Source organism: Gymnogyps californianus, chromosome 7 (assembly GCF_018139145.2).
Source record: "Gymnogyps californianus isolate 813 chromosome 7, ASM1813914v2, whole genome shotgun sequence".
NCBI classification, from domain to species: domain Eukaryota; kingdom Metazoa; phylum Chordata; class Aves; order Accipitriformes; family Cathartidae; genus Gymnogyps; species Gymnogyps californianus.
Window position 1 is genome coordinate 33,377,214 of NC_059477.1, and position 21,502 is coordinate 33,398,715.

The 21,502-nt window shown below is 44.8% G+C and overlaps 1 protein-coding gene across 2 annotated transcripts in view; it reads right to left on the reverse strand.

Annotated features, from left to right (window-relative positions):
* Positions 1-12,134, reverse strand: part of OSBPL11 (oxysterol binding protein like 11) — a 42,841-nt gene extending 30,707 nt beyond the window's left edge. The window contains exon 1 of one of the 2 annotated variants that reach the window (XM_050899915.1): positions 12,001-12,134. In XM_050899915.1, the coding sequence (XP_050755872.1) occupies positions 12,001-12,134 (134 nt within the window). Of the gene's footprint in view, positions 1-8; positions 59-12,000 lie in introns of those variants that run through there. The other variant, XM_050899916.1, reaches the window with a different exon arrangement.
* Positions 12,135-21,502: the final 9,368 nt, after the last annotated feature.

Genomic DNA, 21,502 nt, shown 5'->3' on the forward strand with positions numbered 1-21,502 from the left:
ACACTCACAAAGGATTATTGCTAGTTTATTTATCCTTTTCTAGTTTTATTTGTCCTTTTCTAGTACGCTTCTTAAGTTGCAGCAGCCGTCAGTGCCTTGCAGGGTGGTCTCCTGTCCTGGGGGAGGAATAAGATAGTGATAGTCGGGCCAAATTCCCCCTGTATCCTGTTTACATGCAGCACCCGAGCCTTGAACACAGATGCTGAGGAACAGCAGTCCCAGAATGACGCCTTTCAGGAGCTTCAGCCAAGACACCCAGGCTCACACCTGACAAGCTCTGGGTCAATATCTTCTCCAAGATGACACACCGATGCAGAAGGCCTCCCCATCCTTTTTTCGTACCTCTCATGGTGCAGCTCTCCCCAAAAGCCCCACACAAACCAATTATCACTAGCAGTGGCACAAAATTACACCCATCTGGAAAGCGATTGCAGAAAACTTCCAAGACTGCCCTTCCGATTATTTTAATTTTGCTGGGACCCAGACAGCACCGCATGGGATACTTTGAGCAGCCAGGTCTCTGAAGACCCAACAGATGTTTGAAGAGCAAACGCAGCTGCCAAAGGCTTCCCCACGGACTTACGCAAGGCCTGGCTTCAACCAACAGCTGAGTATGTGTGGATTTGCTTCCAGCAGGAAGGACAACCAGGAGCCCGGAGCCCATGCAGATGTCGGGGACAGCTCCTGAAGGGTCATCCAGCCTCCACAGCTGCCACCACCACCGTTACGACAGTGCCTTCAGACCCTGGCCAAGGGAAGAGGTTCCCTTCTACTGAGCTCACAGCAAGATGCAAAAACCTGGTGAAAGAGACTGTTCTCAGATTAAAAGCTAGCAAAGCATAAAGAAAAGGAAAGAAAGAAATCGGGATCATAACAGTGCAAACCAATGAGTGATTTTGACTACGTAGTTTGAAAAAAGCAGTAACCATTTTCACTGAACTTGTCCATCTCTATCTGCCCACAGGCTCGCTGTTGGTAATACCCTGCTTTTTCCTCACTGACTGCTGCAAAGTGCTTACCTACAATGCACTGATTCCCCTTTTTGTTACATGGAGGGGAAGGGCAGGGGAGAAGAGCAAGGGGAAAAAAGAAAAAAAAAAAAAAAAAAACACACACCTATGTCAGCAACGGAAACTTTGGGTATATCTTCCGCAACTGCAAAGATCACTTGCTCCCAGAAACCACCACCACTTTAAGCACGCTCCAGTCCCACAGCTCGTTGGTGCAACAGCAGGTTCCCCAGCGCACTCAACAAGGTAAGGCAGAAGCCTCTATGTTGCTTACAGAGTATCTACGTCAACAAATTAGCTCTGCTTTTGCAAACAGCTTTTGGAAGAAAGAAAAAACTAACCTTGCTGTGCAATTCACCAGCAGCGCCCTACAGTCAATTGTAAAGTGGCAGCAAAGCTCCTGCTCTTCAGCTCATGTATTTGACTATTCAATTATAAGTTTAGAAAACAACAAGTGCAAGGAAAAAAGGTCCAACAATATGACAAGAACATTGACAGCAGACCCTGGAGATGCTTCGGAATACCACTCAGCCACAAGCATGCTAGCAACACACACATCCTCATCAGATACAAAAACTTCTCTTAACATGTACTCCTGTAAACCCTTGAAAGCACAGACATGCATTGGAAGAGAAGTGCAGGCTTGCCATGAAGGAAGGGTGCGGCAGAGCCAAAATGAGCTGTCAGCTGTCCATGAGCCCGGCACGATGCAGCCCAGGCTTCCCATCCGGGGGTGAGGGGCTCTCCCGCTGCCCAGCTCCCCCAGCCCCCTGCTATCAACACAGCAGTTACATTTGAACCTGAAATTTCTATCAATACCAGTTCTCAAGGGGAATGATAAATCAAGCTTACAGGGTTTTTTAAAACCATCCTAATTGAAGTTGCATTCGATTCTCCTCTTTTGTGCATTAATGCCACAAGTCAATTATACACAAATGAAACCGTATTGTAACGCTTTTGCAGGATAGCAACAGAAAAAAAGGAAAGAGATAATATTTAATTAATAAGTAGCAAAACACTGCTCTCACTGGACTACTATAAAGCTGATTATTTAACTACTTTATCATTTAAAGACCTCTTTAGCTCTCAAAATACATCTGCCTGGAAAAAAACTTCAGCCAGTTTCAGCTAAGCAATTTCTCTTGCACGTACATGAACACCTCAAGTCAGCAAGAACTCCACTCACGTACAGTTTATCTGTGTATTTGTGTCAGCGTAACACAACTGAAGCTGAACCCAAGAGTTAGCAGCTAACCCTGCAGATTTTTCTGCAATGATAACTACTACGCAAGCTATCACTGGAAAAATAACTGTAGATTTAGCCAACAACATTTTAGAGCTGGAGCATACAAAAACCAGGCACCTCAAAAGGTGTGAACTTTCCACTTGATACCTCTAGAGAACGATTGTTCCCTACAGCTTTGCCACCATTTATGTTACCAGTTTATATTAGCACACCATAATGCAGTTTCACATATTATTGTTACCAAAACCCAAAACTTTCCCTTGAAGTCTAGTTTCAGAAAGCTCAAGCAGTCAAATTAAAGCTACTCTGCTCAGCAAACAGTACTGGCATAACATAAGCGAGGCAAACACACTGATGGATGAGCATCTTTGGAATTTTGGACTATCTGCCACCTACACCACCTCAGAAAGCAGTGGACCCTGGTAAGCACTATATTCGCAGAAACTGGTGGAGCAAACCTCTGCATTGCTTTGTTACTCTAAGCACAGTCCAACATGGTTTAGCTTACTACACATTCCATCCCAAGGCATTTTGGTCTGCTTCTAGTCTAGTAGCTCTTATCCTGCCAGAAATACAAAGATATGCCTTTCCAGTTTTAAGATGTATTTGTGATTATGATTTTAAAAAATTATATTGACAATTACACACTGCCATCCTGGACTTTGCAGCAATAAAACACTGGCTATTAAATGGAAAGTAAATACACTGATCAGCTACTCCAGATAAGCCTCTTGCCTTTTTAATTATTTTTGAACCATTTTTGAGACATTTCAAATTAAATACAGAGGATAACAATTATTACCACCTTCCAAGCAAGCAAGAACACACTTAATTGACTATGTTATCTAAATATTCAGAAAGACTGTAAGCCTGGAGTACAACACAGGCAAAAAAACGTGTGGACCACCAGACTCAAGAAGCAATGGCCAATAGTTTAAAGTCTAACCAGCAAACAGTTACAAGCGGTGCACTTCAGGGGTCAATACCACTAAACGCCTCCAAGCTGGCTGATGAACCAACACGCGCTCTCTGCAACCTCTCAGGTGAGACTAAACCTAGGGGAGCAGTCAGGATGCCTTTCTGGGGGATCCCGACTGTCCAGAGGAACAGACTGAACAAGACCACCTGAACTTCGACAAAAGCAATGCAAAGCCTTGTGCCTGGGATGGGCTAACCCATGGATCAGTGCAAGCTAGGTATGTCGTGCCAGACAAGAAAAGGCTGAGGGACCTGGTCCTTCAGAAGCTGGGAAGGCTTAATGGGGATCTCATCACTGTTTCCCCTACATATGGAGAAGATGGAGACAGACTCTTTTCAGAGATGCACAGCAGAAGGGCAAGTGGCAGTGGTCTCAAGTTGTAGCAAAACAAAAAAATTCCTTGTTTGACACAAGGAAAAATTCTTCACAATGAGGAGTAAGCCCTGGCCAGGAGCCCAGAGAGGCTGTGGCATCTCCATCCTTGGAGATGCCCAAAACTCAACCAGTGGCCCTGAACAACTTCTTCTAACTTTGAGGCTGGCCCTGCTTTGAGCAGGAGGCTGGACTAGAGATTTCCCAGAGGTCCCTCCCAACCCAAATTATTCTATAATTCTTGGATATAGAAAAATTAAACAAAAATATTCCGACATTAAAATTGAGGCATAAGGTACTCAGAAGGTTTAAACTCTAATTAAGAAAGCACGTGTTAACTTAACCACCTATGATCATGACACATAAAAAGAGCAGGACTACTTTCTTGTTCAGTGCTTTAAGTGGACAGTGGTTCCCAGACAAGAAATTATTCAAAACTGCTCCTTTTCATTGTGCAATGAGCATCAGGTATTATTCGTTTGGCACTCATGCACTAATAAAGAGTTTCCTTATGGTTTTCTTCTCTTGTGCTTGTCATTGATATTTATGAAGGAGTCATGTACCGAACAATAAAAGGACGAGGACATTATCATCCCATTTTACATATAGGGAACTGAGGCACAATGAAATTTCAGCCTCTCTAACTTCGAGATAGTTGTGGCCCAATTTTTATTTTATTCATATATTCAAATCACAGCTTCTGCTGATTTCAGCTGCAGCTGTGACCCTGTGAAAGTTTTGCAAAATCAGAGCCAACTGTTCCAAACTAGGCCTCTGAGAAAGAGGAACACACAGTTAGTGATTACAGGGGAAAACCAGTTTAAACAATATGACTATTACCACAGAGGAAGTCAGAGCCAGGCTCAGAAACCAGCTCCTTAATATAGCATTCTGCAGCTCTGCCCAGCAGATCTCATGCTTTCTGTTACATCTCCACTGCAATGAATGAAACCAACTTCCCAATGCAAACTGGGCTCTTCAGGAAACTGATCTGTCAACGCTTAAACATTAATCAATATTTTAAAGATTTCCAGCCTCATCAAAAACCTCAGGAATTTACACCTGGAAGGAAAAAGAAAAAATGCATACCCATAGCAAAAAGCCTTCCCCTTGACACTAACCTTCCTGCTCCAAAGCAGGTCGTCAAATACAAGACTGTCAGCTTAACACACATGAAGAAACATCACTTCCCCTACCCCACTTCAGCCTGCCCTCCCCTCCCATTTCAGCATTAGACATGCAGTACAGAAAATCTGAAATGGTACAAGCTTTGCAAGCACCCTAAAAAGAAAGTTGTCTGGCAGCATTACCAGCAGGCAGTGATCCCCTACAAGAAGAATTCATCGGCACTGGCAGGTGATCGGAGTGCATGTCAAGGCAACGTCCTTAAGTAAACAGAGGCCCTTGCACACATGCCTTAATTTTCATGGTACAATGAGTACAGCACAAGAACCTACCTAGGATAACCTAACAGCAGCAGCTGGCACTTTCTGCTTCTGCATTTAGCAATGTGATTAGGTGAGCCACATGCAGTTTGTTTTTCATCTTCTCTCTGGGGAGAGAACATGTGTGGCAGAGCAGGACATTAATGTTGTAGGGCTTTTAATTAACTGGCTGCTACATAATTACATTAGAAAAGGTGAAGGTAAAAAAAATACCCTTTGTGCTTAGTGAAGCATAGACATTTGTTAACAGCCGCTAACTCCTGCAGAAATCTATTCCATGGAAAGCACAAGTTAGTTGATATTTAGAAGCTATTCAAAAGTTTGTGCTTCTTCAGTTTAGCTTAATTTGAACTCTAAATGAATATCTCAGTATTAACACAAGTATCCTGCAATGCCAGAACCAACTCCCACATTTGTCACCCCAGGCCCAGCAAGTTTTACAGCCTGCTCATTCAACATGGGGATGCTCCAAGAAGCAAGAGAGGGACAGTGCTCTTGATAGCTGCTCACTGAGGAGCCACAGGGCTGGAGAAGGGAACCCAGACCTTGTTGACCTGGTTCAGGTTCCCTACTAGAACATCAGCCATCATGAAGCTCCTATTTAAATTACCCAAACCTGTTTCCCCAACTACCCACTTATTATCCCTCACACAGAGATTTACTTCGCTTAATTTACAATGCATCTGAGCTTCCGTCTGCTCCAACCCCATTCTTCCAGGTCGTAAATACATGTGTGAACATGAATGGCTCACCTGCCTTTGGAGGAGTGCTTGGGGCTTTAGCAACTGGTAAAATCAGCTTGATAAAAGATGACCTTAACATTTTAATAACACAGAATGGATCCTGAGGTGGATATAACCAGCTGACCATTTTAAATATATGCTTCTTGTCTATTCTAACGAGCAAGTTATGTGAAGTGCAGCATTTCTAAATTAGTGTTATGAATATGGTATACTCTTTAAGCAAAGACTCAAATGACAATAAAGAAATTCAGGCACCAGGTTTTTCAGCCATTTCCCTTCAGCATATCAAACAAATGTGACAGCCGTCTTAATCTGATTTTTAGTAATAAAAAGGACTACAACACACAAAACTGCAAAAATAAATTCTGAATTTCACAGCAACCACTTGAGAAACTCTTCTTTTCCGCACCCAGTTCATCACACCTCAGAAGGCCAGCAACACGTCAGAACGCGAGCAGCTAGGGCTTTCTGAAGGCCACGCAGTGGTGAGGTATCTCCACAGATCACCAGAAACAGGAGCAAGGAAGATCAGGGCTCACTTCGACACAAGCTTGACATCAGAGCCGCCAGCCAACCCAAAAGCTGCCAGCAGAAGCGTAACGGCAGGGGCAGCAGAAACTCCATCCCCATTGGTGGCTGGCGCCTTGATGTCACAACGCCGGCAGGTTCTTATGACAGCAGGAAACCGAGGAAGTGGAGTGGGCTGTAAGAGCAGGGGAAAGCCGAAGCAGGAGCAGCCCTTGCCAGACCTCCCAGGTAACACCACAAAATTACAGCCTCTCTCTCCCTCTGTGGTTGTTCACAACAAGGAAGGGGTTTACAGTTATCAACTACAGCGAAGATACAAAAATTCCACATAGGATCCCAAAGAATTTTGTTTTAAGCAATGCAGAAAGAAAACCCAGAACAAGGGAGACGGGTAATAAAAAGGAAGTACTAGGAGTACCAGCATTAGAGAGAACTGTCCTAGGACGACACTAACACTTACATGAAGGTTTGGGAGGTTTCTTTTCTTCTACTTATGAAGTAATAGGGACTTTAACTTAAATTCTGGCCTGCTCTCAGGAGTCCAGAGTTAATTAGGTCAGCTAACACACTCTATTGCAGCCTAAGCAAGAATTCAATGCTTACATTAATACTATGATGAGAAATGTTAAGTTCAGAGACAGGAATGGAGGACCAGCAAGGGAGAGGTTTGCAACATGAAGCGCTGTTGAACACTGTGCTGCCATTACTTCCTGTATCTGTTTCTACCAAGCTGGTTTCAGCTTTAAAGGCCAAACAGGTGGAATTTATCCTCCTGAGATCAAACATTCTTGGAATGTGACTAGAAATGCATAGAAACTAGAAAAACTCTACGTTTTCTTTCAACTAAGACTGACACCAATGCCACCCTCAATAAAAAGGATTAACATCAACATCCGCTCAAGAAGATTGTATCAGTTTCAAGACACTTCCCTTTATTACTACTAATTAGATCATTTTTGCAAGATAGCATGAATAAAAATCATAAACACTTCCACAGTCTAGCTCAGTCTCACATGTTTTGCTTCCACATGTTTGAAGTGCAAAGGATTGTCCGTCACCCTCCAAGTTAACTGAGATCAAACTCAGAAATAAGCAGTTCCTTTAAAGCACATTTCCTATGGGATCACTTCATGAAGAAGAGTTCATGATCATCTCAAAATGCAGAATTAAAATATATTTGTGTGTTTCAGCTACCAGTTCTTCTGTTACGTTATCACACACAGGAGACTGAATTAAGGTCAGTAATTGTTGACTCCCCTTTTTCAGTATTTATGAAGAGTGCTTACACAGTGTCAACTGCAAAATAAACAAAGCCCTTAAAAGACCACTGGCCACCATTTCACTTGCTTTAAATTTGTTATCCTTTTGCATTCGATACAAAAAAATTTGATAATGTTACTCTTTTTGCCAAAACCCTCTCTCTGCTGTTTGTTTGCATACTCTCAGCCTCTCTTACTCCAGCCCAATGCCACATGGAGTAATTCTGCAAGAGAATCTGCCTTAAGTTGATAATCTAATGACAAACAGAAGCCACCCAGCACGAAGAACACTCTTACCTGCCATTGTCACCCCAGGGAAAAAAAAAAAAAAAATTAAAAAAAGTAATTTAGTCCAGCAAGTTGACCCCTTTTCTTAGAAGCTACTTTCATCCAAATGTTTTTCTATACTAATTCACAACTGTAAATAAGCCTGCAGCACTTCAGTAAACTTTCAGGAACAGATAACTAAAGTTAACTTGCTTCCTTAAAAAAAAAGAGCAAAAGACATATAATCTGTAGCATTTTATAAATATGTATGGCTAAATCAATAGTGAGCAGATGCTAAAACCATTTCAGAAATAAGGAACAAATGCAGTTATCTACAAAAATACACACAGAACTGAAAAGGAAATAGGTTTCAAAATATAACTTGTAAGCTTAAAAATCAGCAATCATTTGGGAAATTCATGAACATTTTACATGTATTTTTACCAGGAAGGGAAGAAATGCTGGGAATCCTTTTAATAGCAGCTGAATTGATTTATATATTTGAGAGCAGAACCACTAAGAAAAATGTAAGAGGACGGCACATTAGCACGTCTCCAAGTGGGAAAGACAATCTTGTTTCTCTAGTCAACCACAGTGCTTTGAACTTTTAATTTTGTAGATAAATGAGAACCAGTTATTGCAAGTCATTTCCCTCAAAAATATCTGAAAGCCCCTCAAGCCAGGCTGAAATGACTTGTTTTACTTCTCTGGCATATATTCTGACCAGCTCTCTATTTAGCTCATAGACACAGATTCTTCTTTCTGGTTGTGAAATTTTTATGTTATTTGAATGACTATGATTCACATGTCACAGAAGTACCTGCCAAAGCTGTCTCCTTTCTCTCATTGCTTTGAAACTACTTTGTTCATTTAACCTAGAGCAAGGCAAAAACCAAATGAAGATGGTCAAGAGTAAAAGCAGAATTGTTCAATGCAAATAATTCTTTATACGGGCAACGCTACACTTATTTCCTAGCTTGATTACTGCTGAAAATAAAGAAGCTGTTTAGAAAACATCATAATCTTAAGTTACTTTATCAAGTAATCTTTTAATAATTTGAAGTTATTCAGAAGTCTCACCTCATGGTAACTGTTTCTCTAAATGAAAATATGGATAAAGAGTTTAGCGTGTAGCACAGCCTCTCAGGCTCTCTTTATCTACTTAATTGCAAATTAACATTCACACTATTCTTGATCCCAGTCAGGAAAATGCAGCTGAGAGCTGGTTGCTCTCAGACGCACTCTGACCTTGATCACACATTCATAAGTAAAGAAGATCATTTCCTGTCAGATGTCTAGAAGAGCAGTTGCTCAAGAACCCTTAACTTCTATTAAGTCAAAAAAAAAAAAAAAAGTATCTTCCTGCCCTCTGAAGAAACTGAGCCCTTACAAATTTCAAAGGAGGCACTGCTGTACTGGCTGCCTAAACTCACTGTACACAGGCTACAAGCAGAAAGTCTGCAAAGAGGTTCAGCTGTATCTCTCCATCATCTGAAGTGTCTGGCAGCCTCTGGTTGTTACTTCTTCTCCACTATGATAAATGTTTGGTCTAACTATCACAGCTATTTAAAAATCTCCCTATTATTTCCCTACAAAAATATAAAGTTAGACGTTCTGTTTCATTTTTTATTTTCTAGACATGTACTTCACTCCAAGGATGTGTGACTTTCCACCTCTTTGAGAGACTCAGTTTTCATTATTTCAGGTTCCAGCAGTGCTGGAGATTTATTTTTTCCCATAGTCATAATTCCCCACTTGGAGCATTAAAGTATCAAGTACCTGTTGTCCCATTTGTCTGACAACAACTATGCTACAGCTGTTTTGACAAGATATTTCACCAAATGCAGAGCTATACTTCTGCACCAGTTGCAGTCTATGCTGAGCAACTACTTCAGGACCCTACCTCTGCCAAGCTGCGTGACCACGCATTGCTCGCACTCTGTGCTATTAAAGATCAAACTTCCATCAGAAGTTCCCAGCAAATCTGTTTCTAAACCCCATATTTTAGACACTGATTTATTACTAAAGGGTCTTTCTTTTGTCAAATACATTTTAGAATAGAAGTAATCCACAACGTGAAAACTAAGGTACAGCACTCTGTCCAGGAGAACTTCCTAGGGAGGCAGGGGGGAAAGGTGATATTTTGTGGGTAATTAGATATAGAGACCAACATAGGAGTAAATAATTGATTCCCAACAGAGCAGAGATTAACAGTGAGGTACCTCAAGTGTCCACAATAATACAATTAGTACATTAAACTTGTCCCAATGATCTAGAAAGAAAAAAAAAAAAGAAAGAATAATTTGCACTAGAGAATTAGAGCAAATTAAACCAGATATTGATAGCTGCAAGGAATAACGCGGACAGTTCCCACTTAAAGCCGTCAAGCCACCAAACTGGCTATCACTCACAGATTCAGTTCAACTTTTGCCCTACAAGCCACAGCACTGAAAGAAGAAACAAAATACTTGGATGGATAATTTTAAGAAGTGGAATTTCACTGCATAGCACTGACCTGTGACCACCATCTCAAACATACTATAGCAAAAAGGGGTTCAGGCAAATCAGGTATCTCATCCCTTCCACCGCCTCCGATTCAACATAAAAATATAAAATACTTCCATTTGGATTGCATAAACTAACTCCCATGTTTCACATATGAAACACATGGACAATAAGTGCTTGGTCACAGTAACAGCAATTTTCATTAGAAAATTCAGAGTTATACTTGAATCCAGAGTTTTAAAAAAAAAAAAAGTTTAGAAGCGACTGGAAACAGTGGATAAGACAACCAATAACTGAATCTGACAAGAAGCTTTCCCTATTTAACAGCCTGAAATATTGGCCCTGAAATCACTACTTTTCTTTTTGGCACTAGTCACCAGAAAAGTAAATGAGTCGTGACCCAGATTCTCAGCAATGACTGAGCCGCTCACTCCCTATTAAAATCATCAGGCACTCAGTGCCTGCACAGCCTGGGCCTGGGCACTCATTTATCTAAGCCATCTGATGGCCCTCCATCCCGCACAGCGCACACAGATGTACCACACTCCAGTTTTGCTGTCTCCGCGTGCAGGAAACAGAAAGCCAGTCCATCTGGGCTGGCAGATGACAGCTTTGGAGAGTCTCCATTTGAAGGAGAAGTGTGCAAACTTCGCGTAACAGCAGTATTTTCAACAGCAACATGGCAGAACTCCAGTCAAGGATGAGAGACCTAAAAGCAGAGATTTGGAAATCTCTCAAGCAATGCCTTAGAGGGCTCACTATCAGTGTGTGAGTGGAAAAATCTTTCAACCAGAAAGCACATCAGAAAAAAGTACATGAAAACCCCCACATCCCTTGAATGCACAGGCAAGTCATTCAAAGGAAGCATTTTAGTTTGAATCCATTTCAAACTAATGCTGTGTGCTCAGCTTCTCCCACTTTCTCTGCTCTCTTCTGCTGTATTGGCTTTACCTGAGTAATCACCCCAATTTATGCTAAGCACAGCCATTCTTCAAATAAGTCAGATAAGAGAGGAACTCTGTGCATACTCCGAGTTTCGCTATCAGCAAGAAACAGAAAGCATCACTTAAAAAAAAGACCGCCATTAAGTTCTCAAAGAAGACAAACCGAGCTACAATTCGGCACAAAGTTCTGCTTTTTGGAAAGGCTGGAAAGTGATGGAGCGCCTTCAGCAACTTTAAACCGGTCCGCACATTCTGCGAGGGAGAAGTAAGAACTGAAAGGAAGGAGCAAAGGCACAATCCCTGGCAGCATCTGCAGCCCAGACGTGGGGCTCTGTGCTAATACACAGGGCACACGAAAATCGGAGCCGACTGACAGCCCGCCCGTGTGCCGCCCGCCACGCCGAAAGGGCACTAAAAGGGGAGAGCGAGCGGCCGGGCTCAGCCGGGGGCCGGAGGAGATGTCCGTTGTCCCCCCCGGTACCCCGCGGCGGGTCTGTCTGCCGAGGGCGTCTAAAGCCGGGGCAGCCGCGCCCACGACCCACGCTCCGGGCAGAAAGGGCGCGGGCAGCCCTGCGAGGGGGGCACGGGCGTTTCCAGCGCTCCACGCCGGGCTCCGCAGCACCGGCGGCTCCCGGGCCCGCAGCCCCTCACCTCACCTCACCCCGCCGCCGCCCCCGGCCCAGCCCGGCCCGCCGCGCCCACCTGTACTGCCAGCCCTTGGCGCCGCGGCCGCCGCCGCCGCTCTTGCCGCCGCTCTGTCCCGCCGCCGGCGGCTGCTCCGGCTTGCCCTCGCCCTCCGGCCCCTTCATGGCCGCCGCGGGGTCCGCGCACTGCATGGCGTCGCGGCTCCCCACCCCCTCAGGGGCGCCCCCGGCCCAGGGCGGGCCGCCTGCCGGGGAGGGAGCCCGCCTCAGCGGCCCGCCGGCCCCGCTCAGGCCGCGCCGAGGCCCGGCCGCGCCCGCCCCATGCGGGCTGCGATGGCGGCGGCTGCCGGCACCCCCGCGCACCCGCTCGGCTGGGCTCGGCTCCCCGCACGGCCGCGGCGGAGCTGGGGAAACCCGCCCTCCCGCTCCCTCACCCCGCGGCCCGGCCCGGCCGCCCCTTCCGGGTCAGCGCCGCCGCCATCTTTAGTGCGGGCAGCAGTGCCCACGCTAGGCCGCTCTCTGCTACTACCGCACTTAAAGCAATAGCAGACCTTTAAAATAATTTTAAACTCATGGCTACAAGCATTCTCCTCCCAAAAAAGAGAGGAATAATAACAGGGAGGGATCCAAGCTGTGTTGCATACAGATTGTTACGAGCAGGGACATGAAAGCCCTTGGCTGGGATCTTGCTGAGTGTTGTCACACAGACCCGTAGAACAGGGCCAAATACAGCAGTTCGTTCACCAAGCAAAGCCACGGCACGTCCTAGCCTCGAGAGGAAATACATTTTTCCTCCTATTTTTCCTCCAATTACTGCATATGGGCAACAGCTAAGCAGGTTTTTTTCCTTCACAGAATGACAGCGGAGCTAACTGGGAGAGATTGGTTTGGCTGTGTGTAATCTTTCAGGCCAGGCATGGCTTTTGGACAACCAAAGCTTAATTGATCTGCGGCTGCGCTGTTATTTCTTAAAATCAGGGGCAGAGGATCCTTGTTCCGGCTTTAATCAATCGGCACATGAAGATGAGGAGGGCAGAATCAGACATGGCCGTGGTTAGCGAGGTTGCGGTTCTGCTCCACACCTCATCCAAACTCCCTCCTCCCCTCTCCAGCTCTTTTGTTATACACCTATAATATTGTAAACAACCATTATACAAAAGATGCTAAAAATTCCCTACATGAGAATCTACATAGAAGCAAAAATGTAAAGGAGAACATATTTCAGACAAATAGTTTATTTACCCAGAGCATCCCCCCCGCTAGCAGCTTGGTACCCCATGCAGGCTGCCCTGGCTTTCCCATCTCCTACCAGCATGTTCCCACTTCCCCAGTGACATTCAAAACATCTTTGCCTTTGGCCATCAAAAGAGGATAGAGTACACACGTGATCTCAGTTAACAGACCCCAGGCAAGGACTGCCTGTTGCACCTACACCTATCATCTCTCTTACAGAGACATGATATATTACCACTGCATGGGCATAAAATCCCTCACTTCTGCCATTTTAGAAGCATGCTCATCACTGCAGGGAAAAAAAGAGCTTTTTCAGCTGCATTTTTCTCCTGTGGAACCACAAGAGAACAGACCAGCAGAGTCACGTTGTCCATCGAAGAAAATTTTGGCCAGAATTGCACCCCTCTTGCCCTCCAAACATGTTAGTTCCTCCTCTGCCGATCACTTGACATTTTAATTGAAAATATAATATAACTGCATGGTATCGTAATGCATGCCAACACCACTGAAATCTTCCCCTGAAATTTTCCTGGGAAAATTTGAAGCAAAAGCAACTCGGGCAAGAATTCCACTTGTGTGTTTTATTTCCCCGCTGCTTGAGGACAACCAGTCCCAACAGAGACATAGCTTCACCGGTGCTAGACCTTTTGTAACCGTCACAGGTGGTCGGTAGGATGTTCCTCCACCTAGAACTTCTCCAGCACCCAAGACAGGCCAGCGATCCTTAGTGCATGTTTCTGCAGCCCCTCAGCATCTGGTCCCTGAGCACAGGGCGGTAAACTCAGATTTCCTTCCTCCACGCATTTGCTTTTTCCTCTTAAAAAAAGCTGTTGCACTTGCAGTACCAGAGGCTGTCGTAAGATGGCATTGACAAAATGCTTAATAGCATAGAAAGGCTAACAGCTTCACCACATTTGCTAAGGATGTACAATTCAAGCTGCCTTTTACCTTTAGTTTACTGTTGCTACTAGTTATAACTTGTGTTCAGGTTCACTGCTCTCAATCTCCTTCCCCGATTATAATTTAGCGGCTCAAAATGACCGAAATCCCACTCTGGCCCTTGCAAGTACGGCTGAGGGCGAGCGCTGAGGTCCCACAGCAGTGCCCTGCCTGCAGCCTGCCTGAGCCTTGCCACTTGCTGTGATTTCTAAGGTCCTGAGGAAGAAATGAGGAAGAGCTGCAGATCTGGAGGGGGAAAGTGTGAATCGGATAACATACGTTTATCAACATTTGTCAAATCATATCCTTGTAGGCCCAATTATGGCTACAAGCTGAAGTGGATCGTATTTTATTATAACTCATGTTAAAGCAAATTTGCCAAGTTTGCCATAATTTATCATTCTGTTAATTTTAGGAAACTGTCCAGGATCTTATCAAAACCATGTACCACTCTTGCTGATTTCTTCCAAAGCTTATTGTCTGGCTATACATGCTTAGCATCTCTTCAGATCAGTATCATTTCTTCAGAGCAGCAAGATCGATCCATGTTCGAAGAGTAAAGCTCTAAAATCCAGCATATTTTCCATCACCTGTGTGCTTAAAAAAATTATTATTTTTTTTTTAATAGAAATGATGATACAAGTTTTCTACTACTCCCTTGTCGGTCGGACAGGTTTTTTTTCCTCACCTAATAAGTATCTTTGGATGAGACCATAGTTTTAAACCTGTGTCTTCCTCTGGTAGCCGGTCCACAGAAGATAAGCAATTGCTGCTCCTCTCTGCTAAGGGAACTACATCCTCTACAGGCATGCGGAGGAATGACATCAATCCTGGGAAAGGAAAGCCAGAAGCGCAGCCTGCCTTGATTGCACAAGGAGTGCGACTTTTTGTAATCATTGCTGAACTGGGGGAGCTGCTGGCTAATGAGAAAATGACCAGAAAAGTAACGTTGCTGATAGCACTTCACATCTGCATTTGTTAATTGTACAATCAATGGTTCTTAGGCTTAGATTCTTTCTCAAGGCAACTGATACTTGTCTTTATTAATAGTCTGGGAAACATTTAAAGTTTTCTGGGCACTTCTAGATAATGAACATGTGTCATGGTTTAACCCCAGCCGGCAATTAAGCATCATGCAGCCGCTCGCTCACTCCCCCCACCCAGTGGGATGGGGGAGAGAATCAGGGAAAAAAAAAAAAACAACTCATGGGTTGAGATAAAGACAGTTTAATAGGACAGAAAGGAAGGAAAAATAATGATAATAGTAATAATAATATGACAATAATAATACTAAAAGAATTAGAATATACAAAACAAGTGATGCACAATGCAATTGCTCACCACTCACCAACCGATGCCCAGTTAGTTCCCGAGCAGCGATCCGCCCCTCGCGGCCAATTCCCCCCAGTTTATATACTGGGCATGACGTCATATGGTATGGAATATCCCTTTGGCCAGTTTGGGTCAGCTGTCCTGGCTGTGTCCCCTCCCAGCTTCTTGTGCCCCTCCAGCCTTCTTGCTTGCTGGGCATGAGAAGCTGAAAAATCCTTGACTTAGTATAAACACTACTTAGCAACAACTAAAAGCATCAGTGTGTTATCAACATTCTTCTCAAACTAAATCCAAAACATATCAGTATACCAGCTGCTATGAAGAAAATAACTCTATCCCAGCTGAAACCAGGACAACATGAAAGAACTTCCTATTCTTACTAAGAATAAAAGATAGCTGCCTACTAAAACTGTAGATGCAATGACACAAGAACAGGAAAGGAAATTTTGTTAAAAGAACAGCCTTTCTCCTTCAACATACCGAGTGCACGGCTGTGTTCTCCTGACCATATGTGAAAATGGCCAGTAAGGTCAGGTAAATGTAATACAAATTATTTCAGCCTCCAGAGGATTTTACACTGTAGCAATCATTTGACAGAACGCCTTGATTTTGGAGCTTTACAGATATCACTGAGTTACTGGGTCTGTGGCTTTGCCGTAACTTAACGTGCACATGAAACACTGCTCCGTTTGACATGCAGGATCTCTGGTGCTTGCTTTTAATGGTTATTCATCAGTCCTTCTGTAGTCCTAATGAGTCAAAACCTTTTTTCATTTTGGCTTTTCAGTCACTGTCAGTTGTCTCCTAATTTCCTTGCTCTTCTCTATCAATCCCTATGCATCGTATTCTGCTGTAATGCAGGTCCAGCTGAATGCACCAGACTCACCGACAGCAGCAGCTCACATATTGCCTACAAAGTTTCCCTCCCTGTCCACAACCCATTCGTATCCTTCACACTCACATTTGGCACCATTTCCAGTTGCACTCAGTGTGACTTTGCATTGAGTCATGCTCCAGGCTCCAGCATTATGTCACCGCAACATGATCCAGATGTAGAAATGTAAATTGGGGCAGGAGCAAAGGCTCGGTCTGGCTGGAAGCTGGGAGTGTAATCCCAGTAGCTTCCCCTCTGTGAGGCACCCTCTGAGGAAAGGACCTTGCCCTGGGAGCTCAGTGAAGATCAGGACTGAAGGACCTTGCATCTGCCTCCAGAGCAGCTTCTTTGGAGTTGCTGCCTGTGTACGGCTATTTTTCTTTAATGCTTCTGTGTGGAGAGGGGCTTGCCACAGCCTGGAGCTGTCATCCTCATCATGCAGCCACGGGGCTGCAAAAGTAGCAGAAGCGACGCTGCTCTGCAGTCATCGCACGAGAGTGAAGACCACGGCAGCCCCATCCCTCTCCACACCGGCATATTGCGATCAGCACGCTCATGTTGCCTTTTATCTTTTAGACTTCAACAGCCTACAGTTCTGCCCACCACCCAGCCGCACCACCTGGGAACGGTTAAAGCACTTACACCCCGTCTTGGCAGGGACTTCCAAGTCCCCGCACAGACTAAAGCTTGCCCTAGAGAGGCAGCTCAACCAGCAGCAGCAGGAGACAACCGTGTTATGACCAAAGTTCGAGACATTTCTGTAGCCACAGCACCGACGAGCACTTTGTCTCAATCCCTTTGCCTGCCCTTGCACAGCTGTCCAGCACGCATGGTTTTAATCTGGCAGTCTGTTGGAGCTGCTGCTGACAGCTGGATGTGCGTCCTGGGTCTTCCCCGAGCGCCAGCCCTCTGCTTGCTCAAGTCACACGGGGACGCCTCGCTGCCCTTTTCCCTCCAACTCGTGAGCAGGCGGAGAGCTCAGGGTATTGCCTCACCGCCCGCTGTGGCAGAGTGCAAGCTGTTCTAGCACAAAGGGCGATGGCTGGAGCCCATCCCCTCTGTCTGGTCCTTCTGTGCCATGAGAGGGCTCACCTCCTGCCTTGCCTCAACAGTCCCCAGGGGACTGCGCTCCCTGAGCTCAAGAGGATCTTTTCTGCTGCGTTGCTCGCCCCAACAGAGAGTGAAACAGAAACTTCCTCCACATAGCTCCCTACTCAAGCCCTTTGTGCGAGGAATTCAAAAACATGCGTTTGTCTGCTTAGGGCCTGACTACTTCTTCAATAAAGGTAGCCACATGTGAGTCCATCACTGAGGAGTCAGCCTGTAGCACTGTGGGACCACCCAACAGGTTCTCGGCATGGGGACAGCGAGCAGGTACCGAATGAGCTGGGCTGGGTCACCTCCCGAGCACACATGGACTTGCTGCAGGGAGAGAAGAGGAGGCGAAGGAAGGCGCATCCCTTACCACCAGCCTGGGTCCGGTGTGTGCTCAGCAGACACAAGGGGAGCACGTGCTGTGGCTGTGGCTGAGGGGCTTCCCAGCTTTTTCATCCGTCTCATGGCCATCTCCAGCCTTTCTCTAAAGACTTTTTCTGCCCTACCCTGTGGCACAACATGCCATTGCTGCCTTCAGCTGTTCTGCAGCTCACCGTTAGGACTCCTTTCCTCTACGATTCTCAATTTCCTGAAAAGCTAATGTGTTTTTACTAATGTCTCAACTAACCTTAAGAGCTGCTGAGTGAATTCAGTTCTTCAGTCACTAGCCCCTTCTCCTAGAAGCTTTTCTGTGCCACACTTTACTCCTACACACTTTTCCTGCATGGTTTCTATGGCAACATGAGTATGTCTCCATCTGCTGTAGATCCCCATTATCATGTTTAGCTGCTTGTTATCTCAGTCAAATGCCGTTTCCAGGTGTATCACGATAACAAGGTCAGTTTGGAAACGAAGCCAAAGCACTTGGTAATTTCTGTAGGCAAACCTGTCCTTCACAATTTGACTGCTATGTTTCTATATAAGCTCTGCTTGTGGGATACTGATACTGAGCTATTCTCATTACCAGATCTCCTGCTTGTATCTGCACACTCTAAGCAATTCTACATCCACTTCATAATTTACAAATGACATCCTTCCTTCTCGTTGCAGCTTGTACTGCCTACAGAGTAGGTATATGTGGATTCTTCAAAGTCTTTGTAGGTCTGTTGCCTGGGGTTTGACACCTGTTTTATAGAAAATTAACTCTAAGTTACTGGTACTGTTTTTCTTCCAGCAAATGCATTTTTCAGTTCTGCTATAGTCCTGTTGCTTCTCCTGAAAACCTTCTCCGTTGGATTACAGAAAGCCCTAAAGAGTACAGAGGGTTTACAGTTGGCCTCTCAGTCTGTTCTGCTTGAATTCCTTACATTACTTGGAATTACGTAGATTTCTATAGGGCTAAAATCCAATCGCATTTTCTGCTAAGTACCTTTTTGGAGAACTAATTTAAGTGTGGGAAAAAAGTTATTCCTATATAATCCGATCAGAACCTGCAGCAGAGAACTCAACTAAATAAAATGAGTGGAGTAAAAACTTCCCTGTTGATTTGTTTTCTAGATCCCACGAGTCAGTAAAAGCAGACTGCAAGAAGTCCATATGGAAGCTGTAAAGCTGTAAGTAATTTGGACTGTCAGCTCTTAGGGACACAAACTGACATTATTTATTCGTACCTAACGTCCTGGAAGAGCTGCTTTGAGATATTACACGCTACCTGAGTATAAATGGTTATTATTTACTACCTATAATTAAAAGTAATTAAGCATACAATAATTTAGTGTTTATAGATATACATTTAAAACCATGCAAATCTTCCATTCAGAATATAATTCAGGGAAAGCTTATGTGCAAAAATTTTCCAGTGGAAAATGAAGAGGCCCACAATATACGAGTAATTTTGATGCTAATGCCGTGCACCAACCCATCTAGCATAAGGTGAGGGTCAGGTGTGGTGCTTGCAGTTTGGGCAGAGTTGAAGTGGTAGGTTTTTCATGGTCTGCAGACCTCGGCCAGGGGAAGGTTTCTGTCGGCACTCACAACGGGTGGGCTCCTCTCGCACACCCAGGCTGAACTTGGAAACCCTTGTTCTAAACTCCAGACCTACCCCAACCTTAACTCTACCCTTCGCTCCATAGGTAAGAACACTAAATGTTTGAGTCCTGCTGACATCAGCCCACAAAGTTTCGCAAAAAAAGCTTGATTTTCAGCTCCTCTTTCCCTAAACTCTGAAGCCTGCATTCCTAGAGATGCCAAGGAGTGATGCTGTCTGGTCACCACCCCAGGGAGTGCAAAATTCATATTCTGCTTTGCTTCCAAGTAGTCACAAGACAGAAGAGGCTCCCTGAATCTTACTTCTCTCCAAAGAGATCAGACAAAATAAGGCAGAATATTACCCGTAGCTTCTGTATGGAAGAAAATGTAACCCCAGAGAGCAGAGGCAGCACACTTAATGGGCTAAAGGGCATGGATATGGAAATTACCGCATGCAACACAGCCACAAAACTCAAGAGCTCTTTACCCTTCACTTCTGAAGACTGAATAATCTCCATCACTGAAATCTATAGGCTTTTTAGAGCAAATGTTAACCATGAGTAACAAAAGACACAGAGGGAAGCAAAAAAATGGGTTAAAGTGCAAGCTAGGCATGTTATATGTAGACTAACCCAGTATCTTTCTTTGATAAGGTAATTGCATTTGTGGACAAAGGAAAACTAATAAATTTTATCAACCTGGACTTTGGTAAAGCATTTGATTTGGTATTACCTAGATAATTATTAGTTAAACTCAAGAAGATGAGGATTAACATAAATACTATAAAGTGCCGAAGGAATAGTATTGGGGTGAAAACTGCTGATGGGGCTGATAGCAAAATTATAGGACCGGAAGAATCGGTCTTACTGAATAATTTCATTAGTTAGCTTGGCAGAAAAAATGATGAGTAGGGTAATGAAATTTGCTAACAATAAAGTTGGGAGACATTTTCAATAGAGAGGAAATCCTACAGGAAGAATTATATGATTGTTGTGCCCTAGTAACAGACATGGGATGAAACGTAACAGTGTAAAATGCAGGGACATGCACTGAGAGATTGATAAAATTTCTGCTGTAAACTAAAATTTATCCACTTTGAATGACAGAAGAGTGCCCAAACATCACCAACCAGTGGCCAAGGAAGCAAAGCACGCAATGGCTATACCTATACCATAGGGCAGATCATACTGCCCTTTACCTTGCCCTCAGGTCCCTCTCTACAGAGCACCCGGCCCCACCTCTCCTCCCTGCCCATCCTCTGCCTGCCGCCTGCCGAGTTTGGCATTTCTCAGTCACATTTTTCGGGGTGTTCAAAGACCGCATTGTCACCATAGAAAGAGCCATACCTGGCTTAGAAAAAAATGCCTGTCGGCTGCCCTGGCTTTGCAGCACTGACAGTGAGGTTTTTCTGTTTGCAGCAGCTGCTAGGCAGAGGAAAACTGTTCGGCTGTGTAACCTCCGGCTGCTGACACGTGCATGACCCATTAGGTGCGGAAGATCAGGTGAGCTTGGGTGGGGGTGGCCTTGAGAGGGTTGTCTTTACCCTCCCTATTAAGTGGACTGAGCTTTTATGTCTGTTATGTACTAATGACTCACACTTGAGAGGTAGTGCTTTTGGGCTTATGTGAAAAACAAACATTCTGCCTTTGTGGGAAAGAACAGATCCTTCTCCTTGCCTGATAAAACAACAGTCGTCAGCATCCGCTGGTGTGTGCTATATGGCTCTGGGGCTCTGGAATCTGACAAAGGACCCATTTCTCAGGGCCATTCTGTGTCCCCACACAACACTGCCACTGAGACAGCCTTTACATCCGAACCTGCCGTGTAGAACTGCCTGCAGACCACCTGGAACAGTCCTTTGTGCGTGAACGCTCTCCTATCCATCTCCGTGGAGCAGTGACTGCACAAATCCAGAGGACAGTTCAGCAGCAGCATAAGTTATCTACTTCCACGGCCAATTAGTGTCACAGATGTACAAGCTAATGCGTGCACTCACAGTCCCAGGCTGCGTCCTCTGCTCTTCACAAGCGCTGCCGTATCCATCTGCCTGCTCACCCCCTGCCAATCTCACCCCTGCCAGCTTCTGTGCACAGACCAAATGGTCAGTGCAACCTGAACG